General features: G+C 37.2%; 1 protein-coding gene across 6 annotated transcripts in view; it reads right to left on the bottom strand.

Moving 5' to 3' along the window:
• Nucleotides 1–20371, bottom strand: part of CTNND2 (catenin delta 2) — a 925492-nt gene that overhangs the window by 405309 nt on the left and 499812 nt on the right. For all 6 annotated transcript variants that reach the window (XM_073237801.1, XM_073237811.1, XM_073237821.1 and 3 more), the window contains 2 exons: nucleotides 10518–10552; nucleotides 10022–10138 (listed from right to left, as the gene is read on the bottom strand). In XM_073237801.1, the coding sequence (XP_073093902.1) occupies nucleotides 10022–10138; nucleotides 10518–10552 (152 nt within the window). The remainder of the gene's footprint in view (nucleotides 1–10021; nucleotides 10139–10517; nucleotides 10553–20371) is intronic.

The raw sequence follows: 20371 nt of genomic DNA, 5'->3' as shown, positions 1-20371 counted from the left end.
CTTAAAATCTCATCTAGTGAGCTAAAATGTTCCTTCCATGCAATTAATGGCTCCAGAGGAAATCTGAACTATGCGCAACAGTGGATCATAATGTTCTTTAGGTTACAGAAAGCAGAAACCTCGTCCTGGTATGGGTACTGCCAAGATATTGACCTAAAGGGGTCACAGCGCAGTGACTTCTTTGACCATTCTAGACTTTACCCAAGGAGGAGGGACAGTCCTCAAAGCTGCACCCAGGGATCTGGGCTCAGCTCAGAAGGACTCAGCCCTGGGGGCCAGGAAGAAGAGATGGCACTGTTTTCTGATAAACTGATAAAACTCAGGAGAGTATATGTCCTTGATCTGATCAAGACACACTAGTCCCAACTGGACAGAGGGGAGCAATTCCAGGGGAACGACAGAATTGAGGGACATGAAACCTGCTATGGATGTTGGAGCCTCTTGAGTATAATACCAATATCTCAATATGTTTTCAAATATGTGAATTGGCTACAGCCCACACAGCAAACTGTGAAGAAAACTGTGCTTGTATCTTTTTCGTTATTCTTAGCAGCGTTAACAGAGGCATGGAGGAGTTAAGTCCATATTACTCTTGGTAAAATGAAGGATCTTTTGTCTCCCATCTCCAAGTCCAGGAGTTATGCTTGTTTAACATTAAAATACCATTTAAATCATATGTACATATCAACATTTTAAGGTTTAAGAATTCTTCCCTAAATAGAAGTCAATTCGTGTGCAAGAGACATCTTCACTTCTCAGGTTGTGAAACACCCCCAGTGAACCTCTCCTTAGACACTCCGGGCTGTGGGTAGGGGAAGCTTGCCGCCCACCACTAGTGAGAGATCAGCCTTGGCAGGAAGAAAGGTTGAAAGGCTGATTTTCTGTGTAAAAATTCAGACTCACTTACAGTTTATATTAACGCATATCCTATACCATATAGTCCATTTCTTCTTAAATGAACTAGATATTTTAGACTTTTCATGATCATGTCCACTCACTCCATTTGCACACATTTAAAGAGGCTTCATCAGGAATTGCTAATTCTTGGTTGCTTTAGCTAAATATCAGTCCCAGAAAACAGTAAACCTTAATTAAACTACATACATTGCAATATCACAAGAAAGTCCAGAGGCTTACAATGTGGCATTCTGGAGTCATTATTTAGGTCACAATCATGCCAATACAGCATGTGTGGGAAAAAAAACCCAGACTAGCACTCAGCAGACCTAGGGTCAAGTGTGCCTCAGGTTTACAGGAGCGCAGGTGATGATGATGGGGACAATAATGCCAGCTGATCTCCGCTGAGTGATTACTAAGTTCCAGGGACTGTCCTGAGCAATGTACATCAATTAGTCCACTGAATGTTAACCAGATCCCAGTGAGGAAGATACCATCATCCCCATTTATGTTGACAGGACTGAAGTTTGCATTAATTGAGACCACACAGGATGGTAGGTGCATGCGCAAGCCAGGCAGCCTGGCCCCAGAGTCAGTGTTCTTAACCACACTTCATTATTCTGTCTCTACAAATTTTAGTATCAGCAAATTTGAGCACCTAATGAAATAATGGATGTGAAAGTACTTGGAAAAAATATAAACTGCTATACCATGTTAGCTCTTAGTATCATTACCTAATTATCTAATTGCTAGCCACATGGTTTGATAAAAGAGAACCTTGATTGGGATTTGTTTGTCCTGAAAACCTTATTACAGGTGTGTCCCACATATCACTTAACATTTTCTTTCAACGTGTGAGAGCTTTCATTTTGCAAATGAGACATTCAAGGCATAGATCATTAAAACAGCCTGCTTGAAATGAAAAACAAAAGCAAACAAAACCTAGTGTCAGAGCCAAGAGATGACACAGAAAATGTTCTCTGTTACCTCAGCCTGAAACTCCTTTGTCTGTCAACCTGAAAACTCATTTTTAAACTGAAAAGTGCTGTTTAAATGTCACCTCCTCCATGCAGCCTGCCCTGATACCTGATTGTCCAGAGAAATTTAACCCTCCCCTCACCATGTCACCTTAACACTCTGAACAGACCCTGAGGAATTTTAATTGTTTAACAGAGGGTTTGTACAGTATTACACAGCAACAGGTTCTCTAGAAGGAGGGTGACAGGGTGAAAGCAGAGATGCTGAATATTCATGGTGAAAGTAGCAAGACTGTGGGCTTAGATCTTGGAGAGACTAGGTCCAGCACATTCCTGCAGTGCAAGCAGAGAAAGGAAACCTGCAGAAACCGAGCAACTCTTACCTGGGATAGTGGCTGCATTAAGAAAGGAGAGGAAGGTGCACAGTGAAGAGCCGTTTTGAGAGAAAAGCTCATCAAGGCCTAGTGACTAAGTGGACAGAAAGTAAAGGAGATCCCCAAATGACTCAATGCTCTGCCACTGATCGCTGCAGGGACATGATGCTGCCCTGCAGTGGGAGCCTGGGAACTTCCCACAGCGCAGTAGTCCTTCAGAGAAACCCGAGCAGACAGTCCGGTGCTGTCATAATCACATGTACACCTTCTGCCTCTACAAGTTTTAAGGTGATTTATTGGGCTTTGTTGGTTCTGATCTGCTTAGTTGAACACCACAAATACTGTCCCAGAGAACAGCAAAAGTTTACTAAATGAGTGTGCAAAGGCAGAAATTCCACCATGTGGCATTCCCCAGGGAAAGACTGGCAGGAGACGTGTATGATGGAGTCTTACCTCCATGTTTTGGTGAAGGGCTGGCTTAGTTTTAAATTTACACAGTGGGATGAGATGGTGAGAATTCACATAGTTAGAAAAGGACTCTGGGCTTGGTTTTAATACTGGCTCTACCATAACCTAACAAACCTCGTCTTTCTAGGTCTTAAATAATTTCCAAGTCTAAAGTTTGGTTATATGTAAATGAAATTTTAGGACCAAGATGTAGCTATTGAAATCATCCATAGTGGAAGCTGAAGCCTCAGGCCCAAGACAAGGTCTCTAAGGAGTAATTAAGCCATCAATTTAACTCCAAAGGATCATTTTATCTCTAAAAGAAAAACGTTATTAACAAGAACGCATTAAAATATTCAATAACTAGAACTAGGCATTGTCTTAAATAGGTGCTCAATGCAGATTTTGTGAGGCTGTTAATTCAGGACAATCAAGGAATAATAGACACACACATTGAGACAGATATTTTAGGACAACTTTGAGTTTACATTAGTCAGGAAGTTTAGAAACATTCTTTACTTACTTTTAGGTTAAACTTATTCTTTAAAAATAATATAACAACTTATCTTTATGTTAACCCTAAAATAATGCCAACAAGATTCACATGTGTTTGTAACTACCAGACAATTTGCACTCACTCCCACCCTCTTGCTATCCAATCTTTGTGGAAGGGTAAGAATAATTTGAAAGTTACATATTGTTTTATTTTAAGTGGGAGTAAATTCTTACATCAACATGAAGGGAAAGGGAACATCTATTTTTTTTTGTAGAAAATATAGAGAAGAAAGGAAATAGGTGGTGGAAATTATATCTGCACAAAAGGGCTCTTTCAAATTATAAAATCAATGAGAAAAAAGTATCAATTATTCATAATATTACCAAGTTGATTTAAATCGAGATGAAAGCACTTCAGTCATATCTGCATTAACTCTGCAAAATAAAAACACTGACTTTCCCTTAAATTGTACTACTGGTCAGTTTCATGTATGGTACCAGCTTCTTCTTCATGGGCTCCAGATAAACCTGTCTATTTACAAGCCTACTTGGAATAAGACACAGCTAGTGGTGCTAAATGAGTTATTTTCTTCTAAACTTCACTGTTAGTAACTTAAAAAGCTCCTGAGTTTCACAGAATAGTTTTCCTGAAAACAGTGGTTCAGCCTATGCACCATCGCTAAAATTAACCAACGAAAAGGCGTGAAGGGTTTGTTATACAGGGAAGCTGAGTGATGTGGTTATTGTATGGGCAGGTGTGTTTTTAAATTCCATTTCTGTCTCCAGAATATCAATTTCCAGTCAACTGCTTTATGGTAATAATGCTTCATGTGAAAACTAAAACTGCAATGGTCCCAGGAACAGAGAAGTTTGGTTATATGTAAATGAATCATTTAGTTTTTAAACTGATTTAGATCCAATGACTGTTATTGGCTTAATTAGTATGCTTGTCCAAGTCTGACTATTGTATATGGACAGAGGATTGGTAAAGCATTTGCACAATGCAGTAGCTCACTTAGTTTCTTACATCTGCAGACAGTGGAGTGAAATGAGCAAAATGACATTTATCAAAAAAATAAACCTCAAATGTATAACTTTAGTTTAAACATATAGCTTAAGAATTTTACTGTGCTTGGGATTTTACATGATGCTATGATCACAGAATGGTATTTTTTTTTATAGCTCACACCAATTTCCAACCATTTCACGGTAGAGCTTTTCTCCAGGTTATTTGCCATTAACATTTAATTAAATTATTACTGTTTAAAAATAACTCAAAGAGAGGAAAATAATTATATATTTATTTATAAATTAAGATCTAAAGGTAATAGATTCACATTTCTCATCGACAATTGTGAAAAGGAGAAAATTAATACAAATCAGTTTGGAAGAAAACAAAATTCAAAAGCTAAATCCTGAAAACACTGTAATTTATAAAATTACGCTAGCATAAAAACAAGTTTTTGATGCCACAAATCACAGGCCTTTCCTTAGACATCTTCATGGCTTGCTTGTGCATTTTATTCAGGTCCCTGTTCAAATACCTTCTCATAATGGAGCACTCTGGCCCACTCAAAACTAGAGTGGTTCTCAAACTTCTGGGTCTCACAACTTTCCCACACTCATACCTTGAGGACCCCCAAGAGCTTGTATTTATATGGTGATATAGAATGGTATTTACTGTATTATAAGTGGGAAACAGAAGTCTACATGAAACACATTCCATGAGCCATTAGACAGCAGTGATGCCATCGTATACCATGCAGTTTCTGGAACCCTTCACTGAACTTTCATGGTGTGAGACTCTCATTTTCCCTCTTCCTCTCATGTGAGAATAAGTTTGGAAAGGCAAATAATGCCATATGATTATTGTGAAAATTGTTGCCTTTGTAGACCCCCTGAGAAGGTTTTGGGGACCCCTAGGGTTCAGAGGTACACTTTGAGAATGCTGCCCTTTCTGACTTTGTCATTATAGCAGTTATCTACCTGAACTTACACTATTTAGCTTGGTGGAATTTCACCTTTTTCTGACTAGAATGTGAATGCCATAAGGCATAGACTCTCTGTGTTGCCATTAAGTACTTAATACATACATTTAAAAATGAATGACTGTAACACCTACCTGTACCTACAGTGATACAATAAAAACCTAGCATATTAATATTTGATTGCATCAGTTGGTATTGAGGTGACTTACATGATCAGTGGCAGCTTTAACTTCTGGGGGAATATAAACTCCTAAGATTTTCTTCCTACTGAACATTTTCTAGAACATGGTTTTCTAGATTATGGTGGAATTTCAGTCTGTCAATGTGCTACAGAAAGAAGTAATTACTATTTCAAAATATAATATTTAAACAAATGAACAATCTCTATAAACATTTAAGTCATTTTCTCCCAAGTTGTCCATTTGATATTTGGTTTTGACTGACAAAAATTTCTGTTAATTTTTGGCTAAGATAGAATCACCCTTATCTCTGAGTTTATATCTCCAAGAATGCATAGATTAAATAATGTATTTGGTCCAGGGCAAATGAGGTCAAGCTGTACAATTTGTGAGAAGCTAATGGTTCTGTCTCTAACTTGTTTTTTTCCCATTAAAGCAATAGTAATTCTCCTAGTGACTCTGTGACACATATTTGTTAGAATTGAAATTATAGAGCCGGCAGTCATGTTATAGTGGAGGAAGAGCCCAGATTGTACACGTGATTTATATACTGTTTAGGATAGCACTTTTTAAAAAATGCTGTGTTGGGAAACACTGATAATGGTATGATGCTGTTATCAGTATAGCAGAGCAATTACTCCTTGCCCTAGGGTCGAGAAGATGGGGTTAGTAAGATTTAAATTTTATTTTAATCAGACCTGGGGAAGAAGCATAACAATCTGTTAAACAGAACAAATTAAGTATTATGCACTCAGGGGCTAAGACTGGTTGCTATTTCATGTCTGTCCTAGCTAATGAACCCACTGAATGATCAGAAACACAAGGGGTTAGCAGAATCTGATGGGCTTGTGCTAATTATATGAAATGTGTCAAAGAGCTACTACATACCTATTTGTTAAGTTTACATATCAAGAACATAAACATGGTGTGTTATTCTGCTATTGAGCAGAATTTTGTGCTGATTATTCTCTTTGCTCCCCATATTTATTCTCTGCCCTTTTTGCCACATGGACTGTATCACAGGGGTTCTTTGCCCTTTGGTTTGTGATTGGATTTGGCCAGTGGCAGGCAGAAGGACATCAGAAGGTAGGAGGAAAGAGAGGTTAGGTTTATTTATTCCTCGGCTCCCACCATGGTTTTTTTTTCTCAAGTGTCTTTACTTTTTATTGAAGTGTAGTTGACATACACTCTTATATTGGTTTCTAGTACACAACACAGTGTTTCAACAGTTACCCACATTTTTAAATTCTTACCCTAACTAGTGCAGTTACTATGTCAACACAGAAAAGATGTTACAGAATCATTGACTATATTCCCTATGCTGCACTTCCGTCCCTGTGCCTAATTTATATTATGATTGAGATTCTTGAGCTCCTTATCCCGCTCACCCTCCTCACACACCCCAACCTCTTCCCCATGGTAACCACCAGTCACTTCTCAGTGTCTATGAGTCTACTGCTATTTTGCTCATTTTGTTTTAATTTCCATAAATAAGTGAAAACATATGATATTTGTCTTTCTGCCTGGCCTATTTCACTTCACATAACCCCTTCTAGGTCCACCCTGACTGCTGGTGCTAACTAATCCCTGGAGTTCTCCTTCAGGGCCAAGGGCGGGGAAGGGCTTCTTCTGTTCCTACTCCCAGTACCTCCCCAGGCACTGGATGTTCCCTTGATCTTGCCCACTCTTTTTGTAAATAGTCCCTCAATTATATTCTCTTCAGTCCAGATATTTTCATTTCATGATCTTCCAAACAATTTAATTAGCAACAGTTGGTCCCCCAAATGGTAGTGACCTACTCAGTATTTTTAAATTAGTCTTCTAAATTTTACTCAATTCAGTCTCAAAGTGACTGAAAATGTTTCTTAGGAATAATACTACTCTGCATTTATTTCATTGATGTCCCAGCGCTTTGGGATACAGCTCTGGGGTGGTGCTTTCATCGTCTGTTTTTCTGGGATTGTTTTGCTTTATTTCTTTTCCTACCAAACAAGGAAGCAGGGCCTTACAAAAGGAACAATCAGCTAAATTCTAGGAGTCTTTAAAAAGATAATTTGGTACATAATAACTGAAGTACCTAATCTTTCTGAAAAACAAAAATTCAGCAGTTAACACATACATGCCAACCCCCCGCCCCCAAAAACCTACTGGAGTATTTAACATTCCTTCAATAAAGATACCTTTTTTTGTAGGTTATTTTTTAGCACATTTTGGCAGAAAAACAAAAGTAAACACTAGAAATTCTTTCCGTGTCTCTAGTACGTAGCAGAGTGTCTCAATTAAGAAAGGTCAACATTACTAGTTGACTTTAAGGGTAAAAGAGAGTTCATATATTTATCCACTCTATTATTTAATTTATTTCTCTTCTAGTATTTATTTATTTCTTCTACTATTTTATTTTACAGTATCTCTGCATTGCTTTTATTATTCCCATCTTCCTAGTTCATTTTAGTTTGTTTAACTCTTTTTAAGGTTTCCCAAAAATGCGTATATTTTTTTGTCCTTTGTTTTTAATAATAAAGTTAAGATTTACTCTGAATGTAGTTTTTTTCCCATACTCCTATGTTTTTGTTATAAAATGTAGCCATTTTATTTGATTTTTAAGCAGTTTTTTAAAAAAAGATTTGCTTTCTTGCTTCCATTTTCATGGAGTTTCTTGATTTTAATGTGAATACAGTTTTGTTTATCACTTTATCATTTACTTTTAATTTTCTTGGATTTATCAAAGAATATGGCCTTCCCATTTTTTCTAATTTTCAGGATTGTCTTTACTATCTAGCAGCTGATGAGGTTTTAAAATTTTCCTTGGACATATATATTATCCTTCAATGGATTGAACTTTTAAAGCTTATTTAATACAAGGACTGTTAATTACTTACTCCAACTCTCTGTGGCTTTTTTTCCTAGGATTCTGTCTCATTCTTAGAAATGTACATTGAAATGCTCATAATATTTTTCATCTACTCTCACTTTCAATAATTTTTTTTTATATTCAGATGCTGTGTGGTTTGGTGCATACTTGTTCACAAGATTTTAATATGAGTTTACTGCATCTTTATGAGACACTTTCACTGCATGATTTCTTCGATACTGTGCTTAATGCTTTTGCATTAAATTCCACCTCACCTCACATTAGTCTTTCCAGTCCCACTCTGTGTTCATTACTTTACTGTCACTTCTTTGTTCATTTAGTTTTAACATTTTTAAAATTAATATGTGTGTCTCTAATAAATACTGCATGACTATTTTGTCTTTGTTTATTGCAAACTTGAATTTTTATTCTCTAAGAACTCAGCATGCTTACCTGTAGTGCTAGATTGATACACGTATCCCCTCTATGTTAATTTGTTTGCTTCTCATTTACTCATCCATCTCTTTTTCTGCACTTCCCATGTATTAAAGGTTATCTCCTCTCCTAAACTCACAACCAAATATGTTTCTCTAATATTGTATGAAAAATGAGATATCGAAAATTACCCCCCCACAAGATACACAATTTTATCTATGCTTTCCTGACTCCCAAATAAAGAAAGTACATGTATTTCAAATATTGATTAACTATAATTCTAACTATGACTACCCCATCAGAGAGACATAGTTATTGACTCTGATAGAGAAGAGGTAACAATCCTACATTTTAAAATATAAAATACAGAAAACAAGGATAATACAAATCAACCATTTTATATTCAAAGTTTTAAGGAGGGGATGAATGTGGGTTTAAATAAATTGGGATATTCATGATGATGTTATCCTAAGAGTAGTATTATAAAGATTATAGAAAAAATGAACTAATATGTAAATTAAATGGTTTTAAGATCAGTATGTTATATTATTCTTATGGTTTCTTTTTATATAGCAAATCTTTCTGGGTATTCAAAGGACTTTTATTTTTTCAAATTAAGGAATAAAATGCTCCACTGATTTCTGATGTAGAAATTATCATGGTGATATATGTTTTAATGATTTAATTTTTAGCTTTTTGTGGGATTTTATTAATGTAAGTCAAGAATTTTATGATTTATTAAATGAGACTTATTTCAACTTAGCACTTTCATTTCTAAGCTTCAGCCATTTCAGGTTGTAAAACCCATAATTAAGCAGAGAAAAATAAATTTTTAAATATTCTGTTGAGAATATTATAGCAATTAAGACAGTTAAATACAGATATGTAAGGAGTTATTGCATAGTGCTATAGCCCTGTACTAAATGGGATGCATATATTGTATCACTGTTTTTCTATTTTGTTATATAATTGCTGTACTGTTTAAGATCTCTAACAACAACAATCTGTATGAGTATATCACTGGCAGTGAATCTTAAAGCAGATGTGTGTTGATTAAACAAATATATGATGAGCTCATACAACATCCTAGTCTAGATACTAGAAAGGATACCAGAGAAATGGTGGAGAGATTCACTGTCAGTAATTGTTGAGAAATTTAGATGCCAACTACTGACTTCAGAAAGAGTTTATAATCTAATTTAAGTTGGGGGTGGGTAATGGGGAAGTAAATAAATGAGAGTAGAGTGAAATGGGTAAAACAAGCTTAAATATTTGTCCTTTCAGATATGGCTCATGATGTTAATTATATTAGAAAAAAGAATGGAATAATGTTCTTATATTTTAAATTATCTTCAAGCATAACTGTCATGCAACTTACTGTCACTTGTTGAATAATCCTGTGGGTCAAGTATTCCTGATTCCTGCAGTGATCTAATACAGGAGTCCACCAGCTCAAGACCTGTTGTAAGTTCATCTTCGATGTCTTTTTGACCATCTGAAATACAATATTTTAAAGTGATTAGCAAACACATGGTAATGTTAGTATTAAAGCTTTGGGCTATATCATTTAATAATGACAAGTATCCTAAGATACTACTTCCATGAAGTTCTCATTAGCTATCACAGAGGAATCTTTGATTAACCAGTATTAAAAGCCAAGGCCAGTTAATTCCATATATTCATGAAGAACATAAAAGTTACTAGGGAATTGAGAGAACTTCACTGTCATGAAATTGTAAGCTGTCACAACAGCTTTATTTAATTTTAGCACCACAGTGTTGTCATACTCATTTGTATAAGTCTTTTTCTAAAGTTCACAAGAAATTTAATCAATAGAACTACATGTAAGTATTCATCAAAAAACTGTATTTTACCTTGTGATTGCCAGTGAAACTGCTCTTCTGCTGAACTGTAAAAAAGAGAATACATACATATAATGCATTGGTTAGAAATGGAAGGATCCTAGACCAGAAGACACAAGGCACATTAGGGTAATAATGGGGGCTCACGGCACATTCTCTAATTTTTTACTGAGAAAAGGGATCCTATTCTGATACCATCTTAACTTGAATCCACTTGGTATATACGTCTTTCAATTTACAGGTATTATCCTGTTATAAATGGACATTGCTTGGTAATTTTCAGAGAATAGCTCAGTTTTTACAAAACCCAGACCATTATACTTATTCCTTACAACAGCTTCTACATACATGCAATCCTTCCTAAGTTTCGTTATTTTAAAGCTCCAGTCTGTCGTTTCATGTAGACTTTTAATGTAGTCTAGTAAAGAAATAACTTTCTCCTTTTCCATTATAAAGAAGATAAAATAAACCTATACCTTCTTCTAGACATATCATATGACCAGTTCCTTTCACTTGGTTATTAGTTTAAATAGTGATTAAAAATTTCTAACACTTTACCACCAACTGAATATACAGTTCCCAAATTCCCATTCTTCAAATACATCTTATGACATGACCCAGGTAGAAAGAGTTGCTCATATGCATGACATGCCAAAGACACTGTACACAGTGCACCTATGTAGGCAACAGAGATCTGTTTTGAATGACTCATTAAATATATAAATGAATTAAAAATTTCTAAATATAAATAACTCTTTCATTATATATGCAAACATGTCCTCCATACTTCTTTTATATATGTCAATAATCAATGAGAAATCTAGATGCCAATTACTGACAGGTATCATTTTCAGACAGATTTTCTACACTTACTTCACTAAACCTTTTACTCTGATCAAGTAGCTTCTATGAATAGCTCATTGGTTTCACAACAGCAAGTAGATTTTAGACTTTTAATCTGTACCTTACAGATGGCTTATGAATACCTTTACAGGGAGAAGGGAAATTCTGGTACAAATCAGTGTTCAGAAAAGCCATGATTGATATAAAAGAATACAAAAGTAGTCCCTTAAGAGATATGTAGCTTATACAGTGTATCTTGCACCTGAACCAATTCATTTTAGCCAACTGGAAAATGGTTTTGCAATGATGAGAGCTAGAGAGCTACAGATAGAACTGATACATGAAATGATAACACTACAGGTTCAGTCCAGTGTGATTTTTTCTTACATCAGAAAGATGTAGCACTGTTTAAGTAACACCTAACTACAAAGTTTAACACTTAAAACAGAAATGTAATCCTAATATCCACATTTATAAAACTGTACAGTATGTGCAATCAGTAAGTGCCATCTGATGAGGGGTAGAAAATGCTTTCACATTTGCAGTGGGTTACATGGTGCCACTTCCCCCGACATGTATGTCTACCTCAACTTCTTAGAACCTATGAATGGTTACTTTTGGAAGGAGAGCTTTTGCACATGTAATTAAGTTAAAGGTCCTTCAGATGAGATCACCTAAATCCAATGATAAGTGTTCTCAGAAGAGATAAAAGAGGAGAAAGACACACAGTTCAAGGCCATGAGAAGATGGAGGAAGCAATTGGGATTCTGCATCTATAAGCCAAGGAATGTCTGGAGCCATCAGCACCTGCAGAGGTAAGTAAAGATTCTTCCCTTGAGCCTTCATAGGCAACACAGCCCTGCTGACGCCTTGATTTTGAACAACTGGCCTCCAAAACTGAGAAAATAAATGTCTCTTGCTTTAAGCCCACCCATGTGTGGTGATTTGTTATGGTAGCCCCAAGAAACTCATACAATTAAAATGTTCTCATGCTACACCCTCCAGGTTTACTACCGCCTCTATGTTCCTATATTCCTTTAACCAGAACAGCCCTTTACTCAGTACTTACTGTACACCATGGCTCTGCTAATTCATAAATATCACAAGTCTCTTTTGATAGATGGGGAATAACAGACTTCCTAATGTTAAATAGCTTGACCACATAGATCATAAGGAACTCAGAAAGGATTTAAACTAGTCTGCCTGACTCCAGGGCTCATATTCTTCACTTACAATCAAAAGTAGTGTAGGGAAACACACTAAGATACTTCCTGCTTGAGGCACAATGAGTGAGTGAATCATGAGTGCCTCTCTGCGGGCTCATCAAAGTTGCACACTTCTTTCCTTGCAGGCACATTGAGATCACACTTTGCCAGACCCTGGCATGCGGTTGGGGTCAAGTGAAAGCTTCTGAGAGGAAGTGACAAGTGCCGCCTCCTGCCCCAGGTACAGAAGGACAAGCATGAGATCATGTTCTCTGTATGTCCTATGCCCTGTGTTGAGATGAGTCCCTGGGTATGTTCAGGGAAGATTCCTGTCAACCCAGAGAAGACACAGCATGAGTGAGAAATAATCCACTGTTGTGTTAAAATCAGAAGTCAGAGGATTGTTCGTTTCTGAAGAATAAATGTCACACTGAATAATACAGAAACATGCCAGTATTTGACTCGGTAAGGCATTTCCTGCTTCGTTATCTTCCAATTCCATAGAACAGAGTTGGAAGAAAATGTCTTGGGTCACTCTAGCACAAATAAGGTGGTGCCACAACTTTTACTCATCTTTTGAGATTTATCTAGTTATCTACAGTAACTGGTGATTTTATGGGTAGAGCTACACATCATACTATTACATGATATTTACTTTTTGTTCAGTTCTTTAAAAAGTGTTTCAATTTTGGGATGCAACAGAAACAAGAAGAAAATTTTATTACATTTGAAAAAAAATGCTATTGTCAGTGACTATGAAACTCTCTGCTCAAAGCAGAGGTACCTTCCCTTTGGGCAGACCAAGAGCATTAATCATTTTCATGGCTTCCTGATCCCTTTAGTACAGTTAGAATGCATTATTCGTATGACTGACCACAGGAAATAGAAGTCCCAAGAGAAACCAGGCTTGGATTTTATTTTCTCTTAAGTGCACACTTCTCTCTGGCGATTCTATGCAATTGCATATTTCATACCCTTGAATCCAAGGCGGATGCTTTAACAAAAAGCAAACTATTTATTTGATAAACATGGATTATGCCTCTGTCTCAGATACTCTTATTGCAGGTGTTTGGTGAACTTTCTCCCAATTTCATTATTCAATTTCATATAATATAGAAGTCATTTTTGAAACTGTTATAACTTTTATGCACATTCAATTGCAGGAATGAAGTTTGCTTTCATCACCAAAATGCTATTACTTGAAATAGAAGTAATCCGTAAATAATTAAATTTAATAAAATATAGATTTAATTTAGATTAGTGTACATGTATTTAAAGATAACTATATATAGGTTCCAGAACCCTGATGTTGTGAAAAAATATCTATTTATAATAGGGACTATCATAAGTAACATTTATCCTTTAAACATACACATAAATATGTACATGAATCAGTGATGCTGGGAAAGGATTCTGAAAGCAATATATTGAAAGTACAAGTTCTAATAACTAACCCTCAGATAGCTCTCACTTTATATTAGGCAATAATCTGATTTACAATTAATCTTCATAATAAAGCTTTTGAGAGAGTTAATAGTTTTCCATTTACAGATAATAAAACTGAGGTAAAAAGATGTTAAGTAAGTAGCTGGAAGTCCCACAGCCAACAAGTAGTGGAACCAGGATTATGTCCCTGGGCATCTGGTTCTAGATGCTACATTCTGAATTGCCATTCTAGTCACACATTATAGGCTGCATCAAAATTAAATTTCTTTGTGATAAAAACAAAAACATACACAGCACAAACCAAGTTGAGAAAGCAAGACACATTAAAAGAGAAGATATTTGCAATGCATGTAACTGACAGAGGTTAGTTTCCAGAACATATAAATAACTCCTATCACTCTTGCAAATTATTAAGATAGAAATGTAAAGATCAAATAGAAGAGTGGTGAACAAACACATGTTTAGCAGATGCATAGCAAAACAAAAAATTATGCATGGCCTGTAAACACATTAAAAGGTACTCCAACGTTTTAGGAATTGAAATAAAAATTAAACCTAAGATATAATTTTACACTCCACAGGCTATCAAACAATCAGAAAGTTTGACAGTACTAAGTACTGAAGAGGAGGTGGGGAAATAAGAACTCTTATGCACTGTTCATGAGAGAGTAAGTTAGTGAAACACCTGGGTAACCTATGAGCAATACCTGGTAATATTTTATATGGAAATACCCATTTTCTCAGCAATTTTGCTTATAAGTAGAGCTTGCAGGGAAACCTTTGCACCTGTGCTGGGGAGACTAGTACATGACTGTTCATGCCTGCATGTTAGCAGTTGCAAAACAATGGAAACAACCTAAGTGATCAACAATAGGGAAATGGACAAATACAATATGATTGCATGACATACACAACATACATATGGAATAAATACTAATTTGCAGCTGAAATAAATTATCCAGATACATAATGTATCAACATGGGCAGTTTTTGAAAGCAAAACATAGAATGGAAAACACAAATGGCACATAAGATATGTATTGGGATTCTGGGAAGATGGTGGAGTAGAGAGAGCCTGCATCTAATTTCTCCCACCTACACACTGAATCAACACATACACACAAAATACTTCACCCTGAAGAAGAATGGAGACCAAAGTGAACACCTGCTATACAGTGAGGGAGAGAAAGATCACTTTAAAAAGAATGCAGGAGAGACAGTGACATGGGAACCATGGGAACCCTACCCCAACACAGCCACCTGCAGAAGGGCTTGGGAGGGATATTGCTGGAAGAGCCAGGCATGGACTCCCTCTCCAGAGTAGTTTAAAAAGCTTAGGGGTTTAGAGTGCAACTAGACCATAAGTTAAAGAGCCTAAGTTTGAGAACTAAACACCCACTGCTTGGCAAGGAAACCACTGGAAGCAATTTGGGATTGGAAGATATGGCCAGAGACATTGTTTGTGCTCACTTTGCACATCGTAATGCAGCTGAGAGCAGGATCTGGGCATGCCCAAGCAGTCCCACCTTGTTGCCTATTATCCACCATCCCAGCCCCCATCAGCAGGACTAGAAAGTTCCCTAGCTCACAGGGAAGATGCATAAATCTGCAGGCTGGTGCCACTGAGCCAACTCCTCAGAGTACCCAGGGGAACACACGTGGGGCTGACCTCTGCCCCCAGGAAAGGCAGGCACATACATGGGAATTCCCGGAAGCAGCCCAGAGTGCATAGAGGCCACGGGGGAGTGCACTTGCCCATAGTGCCTGATCCTGCTGCTAGCTGGCTCTACAGGTACCAATGCAGGAATTGCTCAGAGCAGTCCATAGTGGGCAGGGGCCAGGGGAAGCATTCATGGAGCCTGACTCCACACCACCAGAGGGAACCAGTGGGTGCCTGATACAGGAATTCCTAGGAGTGGTACTAAGTGGACAAGAGAATGCACAGGTGAAGAGGCACAGGGGACTCAGCTGGTGCCAATCAGGGAGTTACCTGGAGTGCACTCCCAACCTGTTGTTTGTCCATCACCATCTCCGCACCAGTGCAGAACCCACAGGTGTCTACCCAGGACGCCTTCCAAAGGGTACCCAAGTCCATACTCCTTGGACCATGCACTGGGAGACCCAGCACCATGAAAATCCCACCTTAAACTTACTTAACCTCTAGCTTGCCCAAACCATGAAATACATGTATTCTACACAGGGCACTCTCCTACACAAGGCCAATCCTACAAAATGGGGAGAAAGAGAGACTTTTTCCTTTTTTTTTTTTTTTTTTGAGAGTGCATCTCTCATATTTATTGATCAAATGGTTGTTAAGAACAATAAAATTCTGTGTAGGGGGGTCAATGCTCAATGCATAATCACTAATCCACCCCAAGCCTAATTCTCATCAGTCTCCAAACTTCTGAAGCCTAACGAACAAGTTCTTACATGGTGAACAAATTCTTACATAGTGAATAAGTTCTTACATGGTGAACAGTACAAGGGCAGTCATCACAGAAACTTGTGGTTTTGATCACACATTATGAACTATAAACAATCAGGTCAAATACGAATATTCGTTTGATTTTTATACTTGATTTCTATGTGAATCCCACATTTCTCCCTTATTATTATTATTATTATTATTATTACTATTTTTAATAAAATGCTGAAGTGGTAGGCAGATGCAAGATAAAGGTAGAAAACATAGTTTAGTGTTGAAAGAGAGCAAATGTAGATGATCAGGTGTGTGCCTGTAGACTAAGTGTTAATCCAAGGTAGACAAGGGCAATAAAACATCCACAGATGCAGAAGATTTCTCTCAAAACAGGGGGGCGGTGAGGTTCTAAGCCTCACCTCTGTTGATCCCCAATTTCTCACCTGATGGCCCCCCTGTGACTGTGCCTGTCTTAGGTTGTTCCTCCCTTGAGGAATCTTACCCGTCTCTGGCTAACCAGTCATCTTCCAGAGTCATACAGGGAAATGTAAAGTTGGTAAGTGAGAGAGAAGCAATATTCTTTGAGAAGGTTAGCTTTTTACTTCTTTGTAGATTTATGCCTTGTGGCTTCTATGCCCAGCATTTGTCTTGAGGTATCTTTACCACTTGGAAGAATTATGATACTCGGTAAATTCTATATGAGGCACGGGTTCTATTTAAGGGTTTTAATTAGAAAGAAAGAAGAAAAGCTATAGAAGTAGCAGATGGAAGAAAACATGGAAAGATTGATTATTTCTTTGACATATCTTCTTGTAGAGTAACTTAAGCATGTATAGGTTTTAAACTACTAATTAAATTGTGCACACACATTAACATAATAGGAATACAGTTACATAACCAAAGCAGACCTATAATTACCAACTATCTCCAGTGAAACCAAGAAAACCTGTTACGCATCCTAGGCATTTGTGAAAATTTATCTATGATATGATGGATATTGTCCAACTGAACTTGATCTGAGAGAAATCAGACAAGTTAAAACACCCCATTCCTGGAAACTGTTCACATCCCATATGTTCTTTTAACAGTAGATAGTCTGTAGTTGTAAGATTTTGGAGCGCTACAACTTGCACTTGTCCTAATTCTTGATTGAGTTCCGACAGTATGGATGCAGTCAAATTTGTTGTTTTACTGTATGCACAGGCCACCTTAGATATCTCCTTCTTCATTCCCATGGCAAGTTCAGGAACCGGTGGGATGAGTGCATCTACAGCTGTAGCAGCACCTGGATCTTTGATGAGGTTTTTTGATGATCATCATCTGGTATGACTTTTCCAGAGAGTGCTGATGTTGGAAGTTCTTCATATCATATCTTAGTTCATTTTCTGGGTAGCCCAATTAGGCTTTGATCTTCTGTATAAACACATACAGACCCTTTGCCCACACTTTGATATGCCCTTTATATCATTGTGTAGAACTCATTGGAGGTCACCACACAGGAACTGCTTTTTTTTTTTGTTATCATTAATCTATACTTACATGAAGAATACTATGTTTACAAGGCTCTTCCCTATACCAGGTCCCCCCTATAAACCCCTTTACAGTCACTGTCCATGAGCATAGCAATATGTTTTAGAATCACTACTTGTCTTCTCTGTGTTGTAGAGCCCTCCGCTTTCTCCCACTCCCCCATTATGGATGCTAATCTTAATACCCTCCTTCTTCTTCCCCCACTTTATCCCTCCCTACCCACCCATCCTCCCCAGTCCCTTTCCCTTTGGTACCTGTTAGTCCATTCTTAGGCTCTGTGATTCCGCTGCAGTTTTGTTCCTTCAGTTTTTCCTTTGTTCTTATACTCCACAGATGAGTGAAATCATTTGGTATTTCTCTTTCTCCGCTTGGCTTATTTCACTGAGCATAATACCCTCCAGCTCCGTCCACGTTGCTGCAAATGGTAGGATTTGCCCTCTTCTTATGGCTGAGTAATATTCCATTGTGTATATGTACCACATCTTCTTTATCCATTCATCTACTGATGGACATTTAGATTGCTTCCAATTCTAGGCTATTGTAAATAGTGCTGCGATAAACATAGGGGTGCATCTGTCTTTTTCAAACTTGATTGCTGCATTCTTAGGGTAAATTCCTAGGAGTGGAATTCCTGGGTCAAATGGTAAGTCTGTTTTGAGCATTTTGAGGTACTTCCATACTGCTTTCCACAATGGTTGAACTAATTTACATTCCCACCAGCAGTGTAGGAGGGTTCCCCTTTCTCCACAGCCTCGCCAATATTTGTTGTTGTTTGTCTTTTGGATGGTAGTCATCCTTACTGGTGTGAGGTGATATGTCATTGTAGTTTTAATTTGCATTTCTCTGATAATTAGCGAAGTGGAGCATCTTTTCATGTGTCTGTTGGCCAATTGTATTTCTTTTTTGGAGAAATGTCTGTTCAGTTCCTCTGTCCATTTTTTAATTGGATTATTTGTTTTCTGTTTGTTGAGGCGTGTGAGCTCTTTATATATTTTGGACGTCAAGCCTTTATCGGATCTGTCATTTACAAATATATTCTCCCATACTGTAGGGTTCCTTTTTGTTCTATTGATGGTGTCTTTTGCTATATAGAAGCTTTTCAGCTTAATATAGTCCCACTTGTTCATTTTTGCTGTTGTTTTCCTTGCCCAGGGAGATATGTTCAAGAAGAGATCACTCGTGTTTATGTCTAAGAGGTTTTTGCCTATGTTTTTTTCCAAGAGTTTAATGGTTTCATGACTTAAATTCAGGTCTTTGATCCATTTTGAATTTACTTTTGTGTATGGGGTTAGACTATGGTCCAGTTTCATTCTCCTACATGTAGCTGTCCAGTTTTGCCAGCACCATCTGTTGAAGAGACTGTCATTTCGCCATTGTATGTCCATGGCTCCTTTATCAAATAGTAATTGACCATATATGTTTGGGTTAATGTCTGGAGTTTCTAGTCTGTTCCATTGGTCTGTGGCTCTGTTCTTGTGCCAGTACCAAATTGTCTTGATTACTATGGCTTTGTAGTAGAGCTTGAAGTTGGGGAGTGAGATCCCCCCTACTTTATTCTTCTTTCTCAGGATTGCTTTGGCTATTCGGGGTCTTTGGTGTTTCCATATGAATTTTTGAATTATGTGTTCCAGTTCATTGAAGAATGTTGCTGGTAATTTGTTAGCATCAAATCTGTATAATGCTTTGGGCAGGATGGCCATTTTGACGATATTAATTCTTCCTACCCACGAGTATGGGATGAGTTTCCATTTGTTAGTGTCCCCTTTAATTTCTCTTAAGAGTGACTTGTAGTTTTCAGAGTATAGGTCTTTCAGTTCTTTGGTTAGGTTTATTCCTAGGTATTTTATTCTTTTTTATGCAATTGTGAATGGAATTGTTTTCCTGATTTCTCTTTCTATAGGTTCATTGTTAGTGTATAGGAAAGCCACAGATTTCTGTGTGTTAATTTTGTATCCTGCAACTTTGCTGTATTCTGATATCAGTTCTAGTAGTTTTGGGGTGGAGTCTTTAAGGTTTTTTATGTACAATATCATGTCATTTGCAAATAGTGACAGATTAACTTCTTCTTTACTAATCTGGATTCCTTGTATTTCTTTTTTTTAGTCTGATTGCCATGGCTAGGACCTCCAGTATTACGTTAAATAACAGTGGGGAGAGTGGGCATCCCTGTCTGGTTCCTGATCTCAGAGGAAATGCTTTCAGTTTCTCGCTGTTCAGTATAATGCTGGCTGTGGGTTTATCATATATGGCCTTTATTATGTTGAGGTACTTGCCCTCTATTCCCATTTTGCTGAGAGTTTTATCATGAATGGATGTTGACTTTAGTCAAATGCTTTTTCAGCATCTATGGATATGATCATGTGGTTTTTGTCTTCCTTTTTGTTGATGTGGTGGAAGATGTTGATGGATTTTTGAATGTTGTA

The sequence above is a fragment of the Manis javanica genome, chromosome 1 (assembly GCF_040802235.1).
Source record: "Manis javanica isolate MJ-LG chromosome 1, MJ_LKY, whole genome shotgun sequence".
NCBI lineage: Eukaryota > Metazoa > Chordata > Mammalia > Pholidota > Manidae > Manis > Manis javanica.
This window is presented reverse-complemented; position numbering and strand designations above follow the sequence as displayed.